The following is a 14493-nucleotide window of genomic DNA, read 5'->3' on the forward strand; positions in this document are numbered from 1 at the left end:
CCCCTGCACCTGGCCTGAACAGGGGCTGGGCTCCTGGTGAGGGGTGAATCACAGGGAGCTGGCAGGACAAGACCTGTATTTGTGGCTACATGGTGCCAAACACTGGCACGGGGCCCGCCCTTCTGCCATCTGCAGGGAAGGCTCCTGCAGGAGGAGCCGAGGAGAAGCAGGGCTGGGTAGGGAGAGTGGAGAGTGAGGCACGTGGGTCCCTTGGGCCTCTGCAGGCGGACCTCTGTCACTGCTGAGCCCTGTGCCTTTAGGCAAGTTACACAGTTCCCCAGAGTTGCAGCTTCTTCATTGATGAATCGAGGACAGGTGCGCTCAGGTGCCAAGTACTGCAGCGCTTACTGTGTACTCGGACTATTTTCAGCGCTGGGCTACGGGGATAGATGTGCTCCCGTCCCCCTGGAGCTGGGTGGGGAGCGGCAGCTCTGAGGGCAGGCCTGGAGCCCTGCGGGGGTGAGCTGCCATGGTCCACTCAGCGGGCTGGTCGGGGAAGGCTCTCCCTGTGGATGGGGAAGGGCTGAGCTGGGCCTCTGATGAGAAGAATCTGGGGCAGCGCCTCCCACTCCTTGGGCCTGCGCAGGAGGGGAGGGTTCAGCTGTCTGCACCCCCCCACTCCCCACTTAACCCAGGCCCTTAGGAGCAAGACCTTCCCTGCCTGCCAGCCTGCAGGCCCTCTCCCATCTGTTGGTTCCTCTCTGTCCCTCACAGGCTGGCCTTGAGCGCCTGGGGCAGAGACTGTCTGGGCAACCCCCTGACCCCCCGCTGCTCTCTGCAGCCCCCAACCCAAGCAGGACACATAGTCCAGGAGGCAGTAAAGGATGGCAGCCTGTGAACCGTGCCTCTGCTCCCTGTGAGCAGGACATGCCTCTCCAGGGGTAATCTGTCCTCAGCCTGGGTGTGGGGGTCACAGGGGGACCCCTAAACCCAGATGGCCGGCTTCCCACGGGGGCTCCATCCCTTACCTGCTGAATCCCCAGTGCCTAAAGCTGTTGCCCTCAGGAGCATGGGGTGCTGACACCTGCCTCCCCAGCCTATAAGGAGAGGAGCTGCGGAGGCTTAGGGGGGTGGGCAATGGGGCTGGCTCGTCCTATGGGTGCCTGTGCAGGATGGGCAGCTTGTTTCCTAGAGGAAGGCAGGGCCGCCCAGCTCCGGGGAGGCCGAGGATTCCAGAGGCAACCCGATGCCCAAATTCAAGCCGCCCACGGGCAACGCGTTCTGATTGACGCAGGTGCCCCTCACCCACCCGAGGGCCAGGCCGGCCGCCTTCTGCGCCACCTGCCACCTGAGGGCCGGACACCCTGTCCCCGCCTGTCAGAAGGACCCACCAAGGAGGTGCTGCTGGGCTCCAGGCCCGCCCAGCAACCGTGCCCAGGACCCCAAGGCCAGCGGCCAAGGGAGCCCACCTCCTGGGCCTGCACCCTGCAGACCCCCCAGGAGGAGACATCAGGGTCCGCGGGCCACTACCCTCGAGGGCCGCCCCCTCCTCGCACCCCCAGCCCCATCGCATCCCCTCAGCCGGCCTCTCCTCGGTGCCCCCCACCCTGCGGCTCCTGGACCCCCCTTCCGCCCCCTCCTCGCTCCCAGCCCGCTCCTGGGCTCCTGGGCCCCACGATCGCCTCCTCGTCCCCGCCCCCCGCGCCGGGCCCCCTCCTCGCCCCTCCCCTCCCCCTGTCCCCCCCACCCCCGCTCGGGGTCTAGTCCTCGCCCCGCTGCCCCGCACCCCCTCAGCCCCGTGCCGGCCCCCCCCCGGGTCCCCTCCCCTCCCCGCCCCCCGCGCCGCCCCCCTCCTCGCCCCTCCCCTCCCCCTGTCCCCCCCCCCCCCCGCTCGGGGTCTAGTCCTCGCCCCGCTGCCCCGCCCCCCCTCAGCCCCGTGCCGGCCCCCCCCCCGGGTCCCCTCCCCTCCCCGCCCCCCGCGCCGCCCCCCTCCTCGCCCCTCCCCTCCCCCTGTCCCCCCCCCCCCCCCGCTCGGGGTCTAGTCCTCGCCCCGCTGCCCCGCACCCCCTCAGCCCCGCGCCGGCCCCCCTCCCCGGGTCCCCTCCCCGGGTCCCCTCCCCGCCCCCCGCGCCGCCCCCCTCCCGGTGCCCCGCGGCCGCCCAGCGTACGGGGTGACGCAGCGCCGCCCACCCGCGCGCCCCGCCCGCCCCGCCCGCCCCGCGCCTCCTCCTCCTCCTCCGCCGCCGCCGCCGCCGCCCGCTCCGGGGGCCCTAACGGTCCCGCGCCCCTCGGCGTGGCCCCGCGGCCGAGCAGGCGGTGCGGGCGGGCGGGCGGGCGCCGGCGGGATGGGGGCGGCGGAGCCGCTGCGCTCCGAGCTGTGGGTGAAGCGGCGGCGCTGCGCCGTGAGCCTCGACCCCGCGCGGGCGCTGCTGCGCTGGTGGCCGAGCCCGGGGCCCGGAGCCGGGGCGCCCGGCGCGGGTGAGCGTGGGGCCGGGGGGAGGCCCGGGGGGAGGCCCCGGGGGGGGAGGCCCGGGGGGGCGGGGGCCGGGGCCGGGCGCAGGGGCGAGGCGGGGCGCCGCGGACGGTCCCCTGGCGGGCGGCCCCCCAAGGACCCCTTCCGACGACACGGGGCACGGGGCGAGGTTGCACGGAGCGGTTGAGCCGAGCTCCGACGCGCTTCCGACGCGGGGGCCAGAGCCGAGGGCGGGCGGGCGGGGCGCCGCGTGGGGTGGCCCGGGGGCGCGGGTCGAGGCCCTCCCGACTCCGAGAGGTGTCATCTGGGTAAAAGCGGCGGGACACGCCCGGCCCGAGGGACCCCTTTGTCCGGGGAGGGGCTCCCTGCGCAGCTGGCCGCGGGTGGCCCAGGCCGAGGAAGGCGATGCCGCTTGCTGCTGGGGAGGAGGAGGGAGGACTACGGAGGGCGGCGCTGGCCGCGGGGAGCGGGGAGCGGGGAGCGGGGAGCGGGGAGCGGGGAGCAGCCCCGCCGGGTGCGGGCGCGGGCGCGGGGCCGGGGGCGGGGGGCGGGCGCCGCTTGGTTCCTTCGTCCCGTGCAAGTTTCTACAGACGCCGGTGGGGAGGGCTGGGCGCACGTGGCAAAGCCCCTGCCACGGTGGATGCTTTTCCCTGGAAGGGAGGCAGAGGGGCGCGGTGCAGAGGCTTGTGGGTCTGCGGACACCGCGGCGGGGTGGAGCCGAAAGCCCCCTTAGGTGGGTGCATCTGACGGGGCACCTGGAGCAACCCGCGCACACGGGAGAGAGATGGTGCAGGGGGTAGGACGGCGAGAGCCCTCGGACCGGCCAGGAGGTGGGGGGAGAGGAAGTGGGGCCAGGGGCATCCCAGGGCAGGCGGCTGGGGTGGGACTTCTCCGGGAGTCCTCGGAGCCCCTGAGGGCTTTATCCAGCTCAGCTCTCCTGCAGGATCCCTGGAGAGTGAGCAGAGGAGGTGCAAGGAAGTGCAGTAGGGAGGCTGCCAGCCCCGCCCCGGGTCTGCTTGAAGAGAGTGAGGGTCACTACCACCAGGCTTGCCGTCTGCTGAAGTCACAGTGGGCAACGCAGGGATTTACAGTTTTAATTATTGGGGGTGGCTGTTGCAGAGGACAGGAGTCACTCCTGGGCAGAGTTTGGGATGCCTTTTAAACGCTTTGGGGACAGTTGGGGCACAGCTTCCTGATGCTGAGGTTGTGAGGCTCAGCGGGTTGGAGGAGGGGTGGGCAGAGCTGAAACGGAGGCGGGGCCAAGGTCTAGGGAAGCCGGGAGCCCAGGACCAACGCTTGGTTTCCTGCTTTGGGGTCACCAGAAGCAGTGTCCAAGGAGAGCCTACCCGCAGCTGCGTGTCTGAGAGTTTCCTCCTGTGTGATCTTGATGAGGTCCCTTTGGGAGAAATGCCTTGCCTCAGACCTCCCCCTGGGCCTCCTGGCACCACCCACCAGGGTCCCCCTCCTCCTCCTTGTCCTCTCCTGCTGCAGTGAGTGGTGCCTGGCCTGGCCCCAAGGGCGTTGAGCTGTTCTGTAAATCTCTGGGCTCAAGGATGGGGCACTTCTGTGCAGCCATCACGCTGCTGTTCTGTGTCATGTTCACACACGACCCCTGCGGAGCCGCTGTTCCCATACCTTACAGCCAGGGCGACCCAGCTACGGAGAAAGTTTAAGTAACCACGTCCCCCGTGGTCTAAAGGCGAGCTTGGTGGGTCCCAAGTCAGCCATTGGCAGTGTGGCCTCCCGAGGGCCTCAGCACCGCTTGAACCCTGGACACACCCCACTCCTGTGGGCTGCCCGGTGGGAAGTCCCTCCCTGCCTGCTTTCAGGTGGGCACCCTCCGCAGGCCACTAATGGTTTCCAGTCATCGGGCTCTGGGCACTGCGTGGTGGCAGTGCCTGCTTTGGTCTGCTTGCTCCTGCTCCTGCTCCTGCTCCTGCTCCTGCTTGCTGCCTCGGCTGCCAGTCCCCTTCCTGAGATGGTGGTGGTTTTGCTTTTGCAAACCACCTCGCAGGCTCCTTGGTGCAGGCTCTTTGGTGCAGGCTCATCTGGAGCTTCCTGGCGGGTATGCCAAGGGCTTGGGTTCCCTCCCCAGAGAGGCCAGGGCTGCTGACATTTCGTTCAATTAGCTCCCCAGGGACAGATGGGGAAGGCATGCATCGCGTGTGCCTGTCACCGGAGGTCGGAGAAGGGAGCCGGGCCAGGGCCGCCGTGTGCACTGGGTGGGGTGTGGCCACCCAGGTTATTGCATCTGACTCTCTCAGCTTGAGAACGTCACTCCTCTGTTTCCAGATGCAAGACCTGGAAACCGTGAACTGATTGCTCACAGAGGCAAGAGACACGCACCAGGGAGCTATGTTTTTAATCCAGGCACGTGCTCTTTCCCCTGTGGGTCACCGTGCCGGGAATGTGGCTCAGGGCTGCAGGGCCAAGCTGGGACCAGGAATTGGGAGGGGCAGAGTCTCCTGGTCCCCGAGAGGGCCGCCCTGCCCGAGGATGCTGTGAGAGCGGGTGCGCCTGGGTGCCAGCCTGGTCGGAAGTGAGGCCCACTGAAAACAGGAAACCCGGCAGAGGCGTCCTGGGCCAGAGTGGGTCGGGCTAGCTGAATTTGAAACGAGCTGTAGCTGTGTCTGGGTTACATCCTCAGACTCTGAAGGCCTTCTGTTAGGGTCGGGGTGGCAGGATTGTGCTTGTGTGTGCGTGTGTGTGTCTGGGTCTGGGGGAGGCGGTGGTCACCGCTGCCCAGCCTCCACCCTCCCCTTCCTTCCAGCAGCCCCCCACCCCCAATGCCCCAGGCCTGGTGCTGAGCTGCTTGGCCGGGGCGCTGCTGTGTTTATGAGGGGTATCTCTGATACTGTCTGTGCAGTGCCAAGCAAAACATACAGGACATTTAAAATCTAGAAAACACAGAAAAGCAGGCACATAGAAATCACCCTGTGTCTCACCCTTTAGCAGTGAATACCATGTGGTGTTTTTGTCTATGTAAACACACATGAAAGAAAAGCTAGGGAAACATACTGCAGAATGTTTTCCACGGTACTATTTACTCACTTGAAACGTGCCTTTTTAAAAACAGCTTTAACGTCTGACGTTGGCTCAGGTCATGATCCCAGGTCCTGAGATCAAGCCCGATCTCATCTCCTCTGGCATCTCATCCCCTTGCTCAGCGAGCAGGGAGCCTGCCTGTGCCTTCCCCTCTGCCCCTCCCTTCAGCACGGGCTCACTCTCAAACAGATAGATAAAATCTGTTTGTTTTTTTTTTTAAAGATTTTATCTATTTATTCATGAGAGACACACAGAGGCAGAGACACAGGGAGAGGGAGAAGCAGATTCCTGAGGGGAGCCCAATGTAGGACTCGATCCCGAGACCCCGGGGTCATGACCTGAGCCAAAGGCAGATGCTCAACCACTGAACCACCCAGGCATCCCAAATAAAATCTTAAAAAAAAAAAAAAGGTCAGCTTTATTGAGGTATGATTTGTATACAGCAAAATGCACACATTTTAAGGGTATAGTTTGGGGAGTTTTGAGAAATCTATGCACCTAAGCATCACCCCATCAAGATATAGGACGTTCGGGTCAGCCCAGAACCTTCCTCATGCTCCACCAACAGGGATGGATTTGACCTCTAATAGGATTTCCTGTAAGTGCAATCATGCAGCATGTGCCCTTGTCTCTGCCTTCTTTGTCTCAATCTTTTTGCGATTCATTGTGTATCTGTGGTTGGTTCTTCCTCGTCACGGAGTAATAGTGCATTGTATGAGAAAACCAGTGTGTTTATCCATTCACTTGATGGACTTGGAGAACATTTCCAGTGTTTGGCTGTGTGAATAAGGATGCTGATCACGTGTGTACAAGTCCTTGGGGGGGAGGCATATGCTTTTCTTTCTCTTGGATGATGTTTAGGAGTCAAAAGCTGGCATAGGAAAGCGCATGTCTTAAGACATGATTTTTCTTGGTTGTGCAGTATTTTGTGACATGATATGACAAATGCCCTTTTTAGTCATTCATGATATAAAAGTTCCTCAAAATCAGAATTGGATGGGTTGAAGATTTTCTTTTCTTTTTTTTTTTTTTTTTTAAGATTTTATTTATTCATGAGAGACACAGAGACACAGAGAGAGGCAGAGACACAGGAGGAGGGAGAAGCAGGCTCCATGTCGGGAGCCTGACGTGGGACTCGATCCCAAGACTCCAGGATCAGGCCCTGGGCCGAAGGCGGCACTAAACTGCTGAGCCACTCGGGCTACCCTGAAGATTTTCATGTAAGAATAAATTAGTACAAGAAAACAGGGGACAATTTATAATTTTGGAATGTGGGAAGACCTCACTAACCAGGATGGAATCAAGGAATAAAAGAAAAATCTAGATTATTTCAATAAAAATCTTTTTTTTTTTAAAGATTTTATTTATTTATTCATGAAAGACACAGAGAGAGAGAGGCAGAGACACAGGCAGAGGGAGAAGCAGGCTCCATGCAGGGAGCCCGACGTGGGACTCGATCCCTGGTCTCCAGGATCAGGCCCTGGGCCAAAGGCGGCACTAAATTGCTGAGCCACCCAGGCTGCCCAATAAATAAAAATCTTAACAATTTTTTGGTAAGACTATAATTTTAAAAAAATGAGAATGATTTGCAACAAATATGACAGTTAAAGGGTTAAAATTACAAAAACATTTTAAACAGATAAAAATTGATCTAGGGGCACCTGGGTGGCGCTGTTAGCTGAGCCTCAGGCCCTTGATATCAGCTCAGGTCACCTCGGGGTCCTGGGATGGCCTGCCTCATCAGGCTCTGCACCACTGGCTACAGAACCTGATTAAGATTCTCTCTTTCTCTCCCTCTGCCCCTCTCTCCTCCTCTTGTGTGCAGGCTCTCTCTCTCTCTCTCAAAAAAATTTTTTTTGATTTAAAAGATCCATTGCACAGAATACGTACAGGCCGTTCACAGAAGAACAGGATTCAAGGGTGGGTGACGAACGGCTGGGTAGATGCTGAAACCAAGCAGCATAAATTGCAGAGCAGCTTGCGATGGGTGTGCGAGCTGCTTTGCTGCTTTGGGAAATTAATCTGGGAATATTTTGAAACTGTTTTTAAAAAAGGATCTATTATTTGACTCACCATCTCATATCTGATCCTTAATCTCAGGGAAAACACTAGTACTTGAGGAACTGTCTTAGTTCAGAAGGTTCGTTTGCTGGTGTTTGTTCCGGCACTGCAGATGGTGTTTGCTTGCTTCTCTCCCGATTTCTCTTTCTTCTCCGACAGCGCAGGCTTGTGCACATGGACTTTCTTACGGGATGTGGTTGCTTTGTGCTTGGGTGTGCTGCTTCGTGAACGAGCAGGTCGGGCCTGCGGAAGGCGGGCTCCCTACGGTCTTACGTGGACTTCACGGTCAGCATGACCGGCCCGTGTGGACTTAATGCTTGCTCTGCCCGGACCTGCTCCTGAGCTCTGGTTCCAAGTTTGCAGTGACGTCTGATCCCCCGCCGGAGGCGGCCAGCATCTCCGACTCGAGTCGCCCTGCAGCTTCCGCGCCCGGCTCCGGGCCGGGGGGTCACGCTGCTGCCCCACTGCGTCCCCCGCCTCCTCTCGCCCGTTCCCACGGCCCGTGCTTCTCTTTCTCTGCACGCGGCTTCAGATGCCTCTTGCCGCCTCCCGCCCCGGCCTCTCCTTTGCATCTTTCTTGCCCACTGTGTCACCTCATTAGAAGGCTCCTGTGATGCTTGAACCCCAGGTGGTGGGGTCAGAAGTCTGGGAAGCACCTTGAACCCCTCTAAGGAAGGGGCCTGAGTGGGCAGCGCTGGGCGCAGCTGTACTGATGCTCTGCTGGAGAGTTCTGCAGGCGCCACTCGCTGCCCCGGGGGCGTCCTGTTGCGGGTGCCTGGCTTGCACTCCGCCTCCCTGAGCTGGCCCCATGGTACCTGCCCGACCTGCCACCTTCCGATTCAGCCCCGCTTCTGTGCCAGACTCTCCTGTTCCCGGGTTCGAATCCTACCCTCCTTCCAGGCCCAGCCCTGCTAGTACTTTGCCCTTCAGCAGACTTTGTCTTTTGCGTTTTGTATGGCTCTGTTTGCACTTCTCTGCTAGTTATTGCTCTGTGCTTTACGTTGTGAGTTTTGCTTTTGAAATTAAATTTTTTTTTAAGATTTATTTATTCATGAGAAACACAGAAGGAGGGAGGGAGAGACGCAGGCAGAGGGAGAAGCAGGCTCCAGGCAGGGAGCCCGATGTGGGACTCGATCCCGGGTCTCCAGGATCAGGCCCTGGGCTGCAGGCGGCGCTAAACTGCTGAGCCACCCAGGCTGCCCTTAAATTAAATTTTAGAATGTTTTTGTCTTCTCTACCCTGCATTCTCTTGGGAGAGCAGAATCCAGTGTCAGTTCATCCCTTTCTCTAGGAGCCCCCCACACCCCCTGGCCAAGCAGCAGGGGAGAGGGCCTGCGGGCATTGTGCTCCCACAGCCCCTGCAGGGAGAGGTGGGAGAGGGGCTCCCAGGAATCTCTTGCTGGGTTTTTGCTGTTAAACACCCTTGCTTTTCTCTGAAAGGGGAGTGGGTTTGAAACCACGGGGAGTAATTAGGAAGCGGAAGAAATTGTACAAAGCCAACAAATTCTCCACAATCCTGAAGGGTAACACCTCAAACCCTAAAGTGCCACGTGCCAAATGCCCACCTGGTATACGCTGCAGAAGTCCTGTTTGTGCCCTGTTCTGAAACCACAAGTAATGCAGGCAGATGACATAAAGCTATGACCTGCACGCTCGGGTAGAGAGGAATCTCAGTGTATCGCCACAGGGAATAAATGGCAATCCTATCTACCTTTTTCAGAAAAGAATAGAATCTCCAGATTTGGGTAAGCGCCCCTGTAGGAAGAGGCACACAGCCTGGTCTTAGCAGATGTCGTAAAACAGCAGACACTCCTGTGGCATCTCCTCAGGCGCTTGCCACCATTATTATCAGATTCCCTGATTTAGCAGTAGCCGAACATGCTCAGAAAAATTGTAATTTTTCTGAGGTCATTCAAGGTTAAGTTTTGTTACTCTAAAACATGCCCGCAAACATTTTCTTAAAGGGCTTGATAACAAATGTTTTAGGCTTTGTGGGTCACAATTCTTCAGCTCTGCTGTTTTAGCACAAAAGCAGCTATAGGCAGTATATAAATGAACTCATGTGGCTGTGTGCCAATAAAACTTTATTTATAAAAGCAGACAGCTGGCTGGATTTGGCCTGCAGCTTGCTGACCCTGCTCTAAATCATCATTTGTAGAGAGGGAATAACCATGTGATGTATTGTAAAAGCAGCTAATCCAGATGACTAAAAATATTTTGACCTTCAAAACAGGCAAGCAAACAAATCTGGTCATCTGGAAAAAACAATACTGCAATTTAGGAAACACACCCATTTGGGTTCTGGTCCCATCATGCACTGGTGTGTAAGCAGAAAGCTCACGTTCCCTCTGAGGAAGAGCATATCCATTTGCAGATTGGGCTCAGGCATCAGAATTGGACCAGTTCCTTTCTCTCTGACCAGTTTTCACACAAATCTGCCTACATCCCCCAAAGCGTGAAGTAACTTAATAATAAGAGGAATGCATTGGAGTGATGTGGCCTGTGGTGGTGTATGTTCCATAGGCACCTGGTAGAGTGTGTATTCTGCTGTTGTCGGAGAAATGTGATGGCTCCTGTTGGTTGATGATCGTGTTGGTTCTTAATATCCTTGCTGATCTGTCTAGCTGTTCTATTGATTGTTGAAGTCTCCAAATATAATTGTGGACTTCTCTATTTTGCCTTGCCTTGTAGTTGTATAAATTTTGGCTTTAGGGACGCCTGGGTGGCTCAGTGGTTGAGCGTCTGCCTTTGGCCCAGGGTGTGATCCTGGAGTCCTGGGATCGAGTCCCGCATCGGGCTCCGTGCAGGGAGCCTGCTTCTCCTCTCTCTACCTGTGTCTCTGCCTCTCTCTCTGTGTGTCTCATGAATAAATAAATAAAATCTTTAAAAAAAATAAATTTTGGCTTTATGTATTTTCCTGCTCTGTTGTTTGATGCATACATGTTCAGGATTGCTATCTCTTCATTTGGAGTTGATGCTTTTTCATTATGTAATATCCATCTCTGTGGTAGTTTTCTTTGTTCTGAGGTCTACATTATCTGTTAACAAGCCACTCCTGCCAGCCTGCTTGCTTGGTTGCTTTCTTGCATGTTTGCTTTCAGAGAGAGAGCACACACATGCATGAGTGGAGGGGGAGGGGCAGAAGGAGAAGGAGAGATAGAGTCTCCAGTAGACTCTGAGCTGCGTGCAGAGCCTGATGTGGAGCTTGATCTCATGACCCTGAGATTATGACCTGAGCTGAAATCAAGAATTGGACTTTTAACCAGCTGAGCCACCCAGGTGCCCCAACTCCTGCTTTCTTTTGATTAATGTTTGTGTGACATGTCTTTTTCATCCTTTTACTCTCTACTTGTTCCATTGTTAGATTTGAAGTAAGTTTAGATTACATATGGTTGAATCATGTTTTTAAATCTCTGTTGTCTTTTTTTCTCACCATCACCTGCCTCCTGAGCACACAGAAGGCTCAGACTTTGACCCAGCATGTCAGGCCACACCATTGTGTTGTGGCCCACTCCTGGCCTGTCCCATCTGCTCCTTCCTGCACAGGGCCCTGGTATATGACACAGTGTCGTGGAACAGAGCCGTGCCCTTGATTGTGAACTTGCTTTTGTTCTGGTCCAGTGTCAGGCCTCCTGGGTGTCTGCGGGGGAGCCTTGGAGAGGGGCATGCTCCGACTATCTTGATGCCACCCCATTTGTGTGTGTGTGTGTGTGTGTGTATGTGTGTATACTCACACACACATGCCACCCTCATGACACATAGGAAGTCCCTCTCCCCTTGGATGCGTGGCCCATGTGTGCACTCAGGGTCATCCCGGAACTGGGAGCGGTAAAGCTGATTGACAGCAGACACTGTTTCTCAACTGAGTCATGATTGTGAAGGGAATTCACCTGAGCAGGTCATGATGGGGACTGAGGGCAGGGCATACAGAACAGACCCAACAAGGGAGACAACAGAAGGCATGGCCCTTGCCATTGCCCCTGGGTGGGTGTGTCCAGATAGCTGCAGAGCTGGTGGTCTCACTGGCATCACCTGTGACTTTCCTGGGATGTGGTGGACATTTGGTCCTCACCTTTGCTGGAGGGTTAACTGCCTCTCAACACAAATCACCCTCCTCATGAAGGGAAGCACAGGGAGCTGTACCTGTTGTCAGCAAAGCGCTTAAACTTTGAGCTGAGATTTGGCGGCAACATTTCATTCCATTTTTAGAAAGGACTTTGTTATATGAGAACATGTTTCTCAGTTGTAATGTTTGAACCAGTACCAGTGACCCTTAAAATGGATTGCTTTATTGTTATTAGAAGACGTCATGATGAGCTTAAACACACAGAGGTGTGTCTCCGTCCGTCTGAGGTCTGATGGGCAGAGTGGGTGAGGCTGGGGCAGCCAGCGCCTTCTGGCTCATGTGAGCCACATTCTAAGAATTATTTATAAAATGAGCAAAACCTAACAAAATGACCTGCCCTGCTATAGTATTTATAAGGAGATCCATACAAATGAAAGTGGAAGTCCTTCAAAATTAAAGATACGCGTGCAAGTGCACACAGTTTGCTGTATGGTTTGTGGCTGTTCCTGCGCACTGCCCGTGGCCTGTCTCGGGCCCTGGCATTGAGGTGGGCCCTTCGGGACCAGGTGCAGGCAGAGCGGGGACGCCTGAGAGGAGTATGTTTTGGTCGATGGGCCAGAGCTGGTCCTGGGCCTGCTGCTCACTGTCGGTGGCCTGGGTGAGGTCTCTGACTTCCCAGAGATTGGAGATGTGTGAAGTCTCCTGTTGAGTCCGTCTGTACAGCGAGGATCCTACTTACCCTGGAGTTGTCGTGAGGATTGTACGCATGTACAATCAGATGTAGATGTAGCACAGACCTGCACTCACCAGGGCCAGGCTTGCTGCTCTCACCACACTCCCAGCATAGAGCCAGCGCATCAGCTTTACACGGTGTGAGCACGTGGGGCCCCCTGAGGACACACAGGCGGCCCTGGACACCACAGGCAGAGCCGTCCTCAGGGAGCTGGGACCTAGCAGGGAGGCAGAAAAATGACGACGTGTGTGCATGTGTGTGTGTGCACACTGTGATCACAGAGGGGGCCCGTGTGCTGAGGAGGAGGCTGGGAAGGAGGAGACCCTGGGTGAGGCAGGTAGCGGGTACGCATGTGTATGTGGGGGTGTATGTGGTGTGTGTGTGCCTGGTGTTGTGTGTGTGTCTGGTGGGATGTGCAGTATGCACGTGGGTGTTTGCTAGTATGTCTGAGGGGTGGCAGTGGGCTCCATGTGACTGTGGCTAGAACTTCCTTTACACGCCAGCAGGTCATGTAGGGGCTGCACGTCCCCGGCGGCACCTGATAAATTCATTCCGCACTACTTTGGGATCCATAGTGCATTGGACACATGGTGGAATTTATCATCAGGGGAGAGGAGCGGTCAGAGTGAGTGTCGCATTTGAGATCAGTTTATAAAATGTTTAACGGTGTAAAATAAAAATATCGAGGATTGAAAATGTATGGTTTTCTTTTTCCAATTTGGTTGAAAATGTGCCTCTTCTGTATTTTTCTTTACTTTGCATTTGCTTAGTTTTTACAGCATCGCAAACGTGGACACTCCTTAAAATTTCAATTCTAAGCTTCAACTCCGTTGCCCTAAGCTAGACGTGTTGCCCGCATGGTGACAGCGCCAGGACGGGAGGCAGGTTCCTGTCGCGGGCAGGGGAAGGAAAGGAAGAAAGGCTCACCGCCGACCTGGGTGTCCTCCCACCCTGTGCTCTCCCCCGGCCCCGTTGTCCTGCTGTCTGTTCGCCCCCGGCCCGCGGCGATCGTCTCGGTGCCATGACCTGCCACCACACTGCCCCGGCGTCCCCTTTGAACGCAGGCGGCCCTTCTTGCACTTGGGCCCTCCCTTGCCCGTACCTGACCCTGGACATGACCGTGCCGATCCACGGCGGGAGTGTCGTCCATCCGAGCAGCGCGTCTCCCGGGTATGTGTTGATGGCCAGCTGGGCCTGAACAGCTGTTCTCCGGGCTTCGGTGCCTGGGAAGGGGGTGACACCGTATTTCTGCGCTGGATTCCAAGTCAGGCCTTTTCAAGACCAGGAGTCGTGGAAACCGTAGCCAGGTGAAGAGAAAGAGCAGCCAGAGGGAGGGCTGCGTGTCCCCGAGGGCATGGCCGGGGGAGCCACCAGGTGAAGGTGAGCCCGGAGCCAGCCGGCGCGGCCTCCCGACGCGCGTGGGGCCGCCCGGTGCGCTGTTTGTGGGCCCTTGGGGTGAAAGGTTTTCTTAAATATCGAAGCCCGACCGGTGTCGGTTGGGCCAAGCCCGGGAGGGAACGCACGTTCTCGCAGCTCCGCTGACTCGCCCGGCAGGTCGTAGGCGTCTTTTCAGATGCCAGCTTTTGAGTTGCTGCGTGGCGGCCCTGAGCTCCGGCGTCCCCAGCAGGTGCCCGGCTCCCGGGGAGCGTGCCCGGACAGCGTGTCCCTTGTTTAAAACTTTTTTTGTCTGGTTGTGTAGTGACATATTCTTGGGAAATTCAGTTTGAGGACACAGGAAATTATACGTATATATATTTTTTAATTTTTATTTATTTATGATAGTCACACACACACAGAGAGAGAGATAGGCAGAGACACAGGCAGAGGGAGAAGCAGGCTCCATGCACCGGGAGCCCGACGTGGGATTCGATCCCAGGTCTCCAGGATCGCGCCCTGGGCCAAAGGGAGACACCAAACCGCTGCGCCACCCAGGGATCCCAGGAAATTATATTGATACGAGTTATGGTCAAAGCCATCGCGAGTGAGTCAGATTTCTTGATGGTTTTGTGAACATTCTGTCACCGTCTGAAGGGAGGAGGTCAGCCAAGGCCGGGGGGCCTGGGGAGCTGGAGTGAGGTGAGGGGACAGAGCGGGGCTGGTGGGACCAGGTGGCCAAAATCACAGCGTGTCCTATGGAGAAGTCATGGGTCTGTGTGGCAGCCCAGCGCCCCCCAG

General features: G+C 57.0%; 1 protein-coding gene across 1 annotated transcript in view; it reads left to right on the forward strand.

Moving 5' to 3' along the window:
* The first annotated feature begins 2285 nt into the window (after positions 1-2285).
* CERK (ceramide kinase) overlaps positions 2286-14493 on the forward strand; it is a 41627-nt gene continuing 29419 nt past the window's right edge. Inside the window, exon 1 of the mRNA XM_038551559.1 lies at positions 2286-2418. Coding sequence (XP_038407487.1) covers positions 2286-2418 — 133 coding nt within the window. The remainder of the gene's footprint in view (positions 2419-14493) is intronic.

The sequence above is a fragment of the Canis lupus genome, chromosome 10 (genome assembly GCF_011100685.1).
Source record: "Canis lupus familiaris isolate Mischka breed German Shepherd chromosome 10, alternate assembly UU_Cfam_GSD_1.0, whole genome shotgun sequence".
Lineage (NCBI taxonomy): Eukaryota > Metazoa > Chordata > Mammalia > Carnivora > Canidae > Canis > Canis lupus.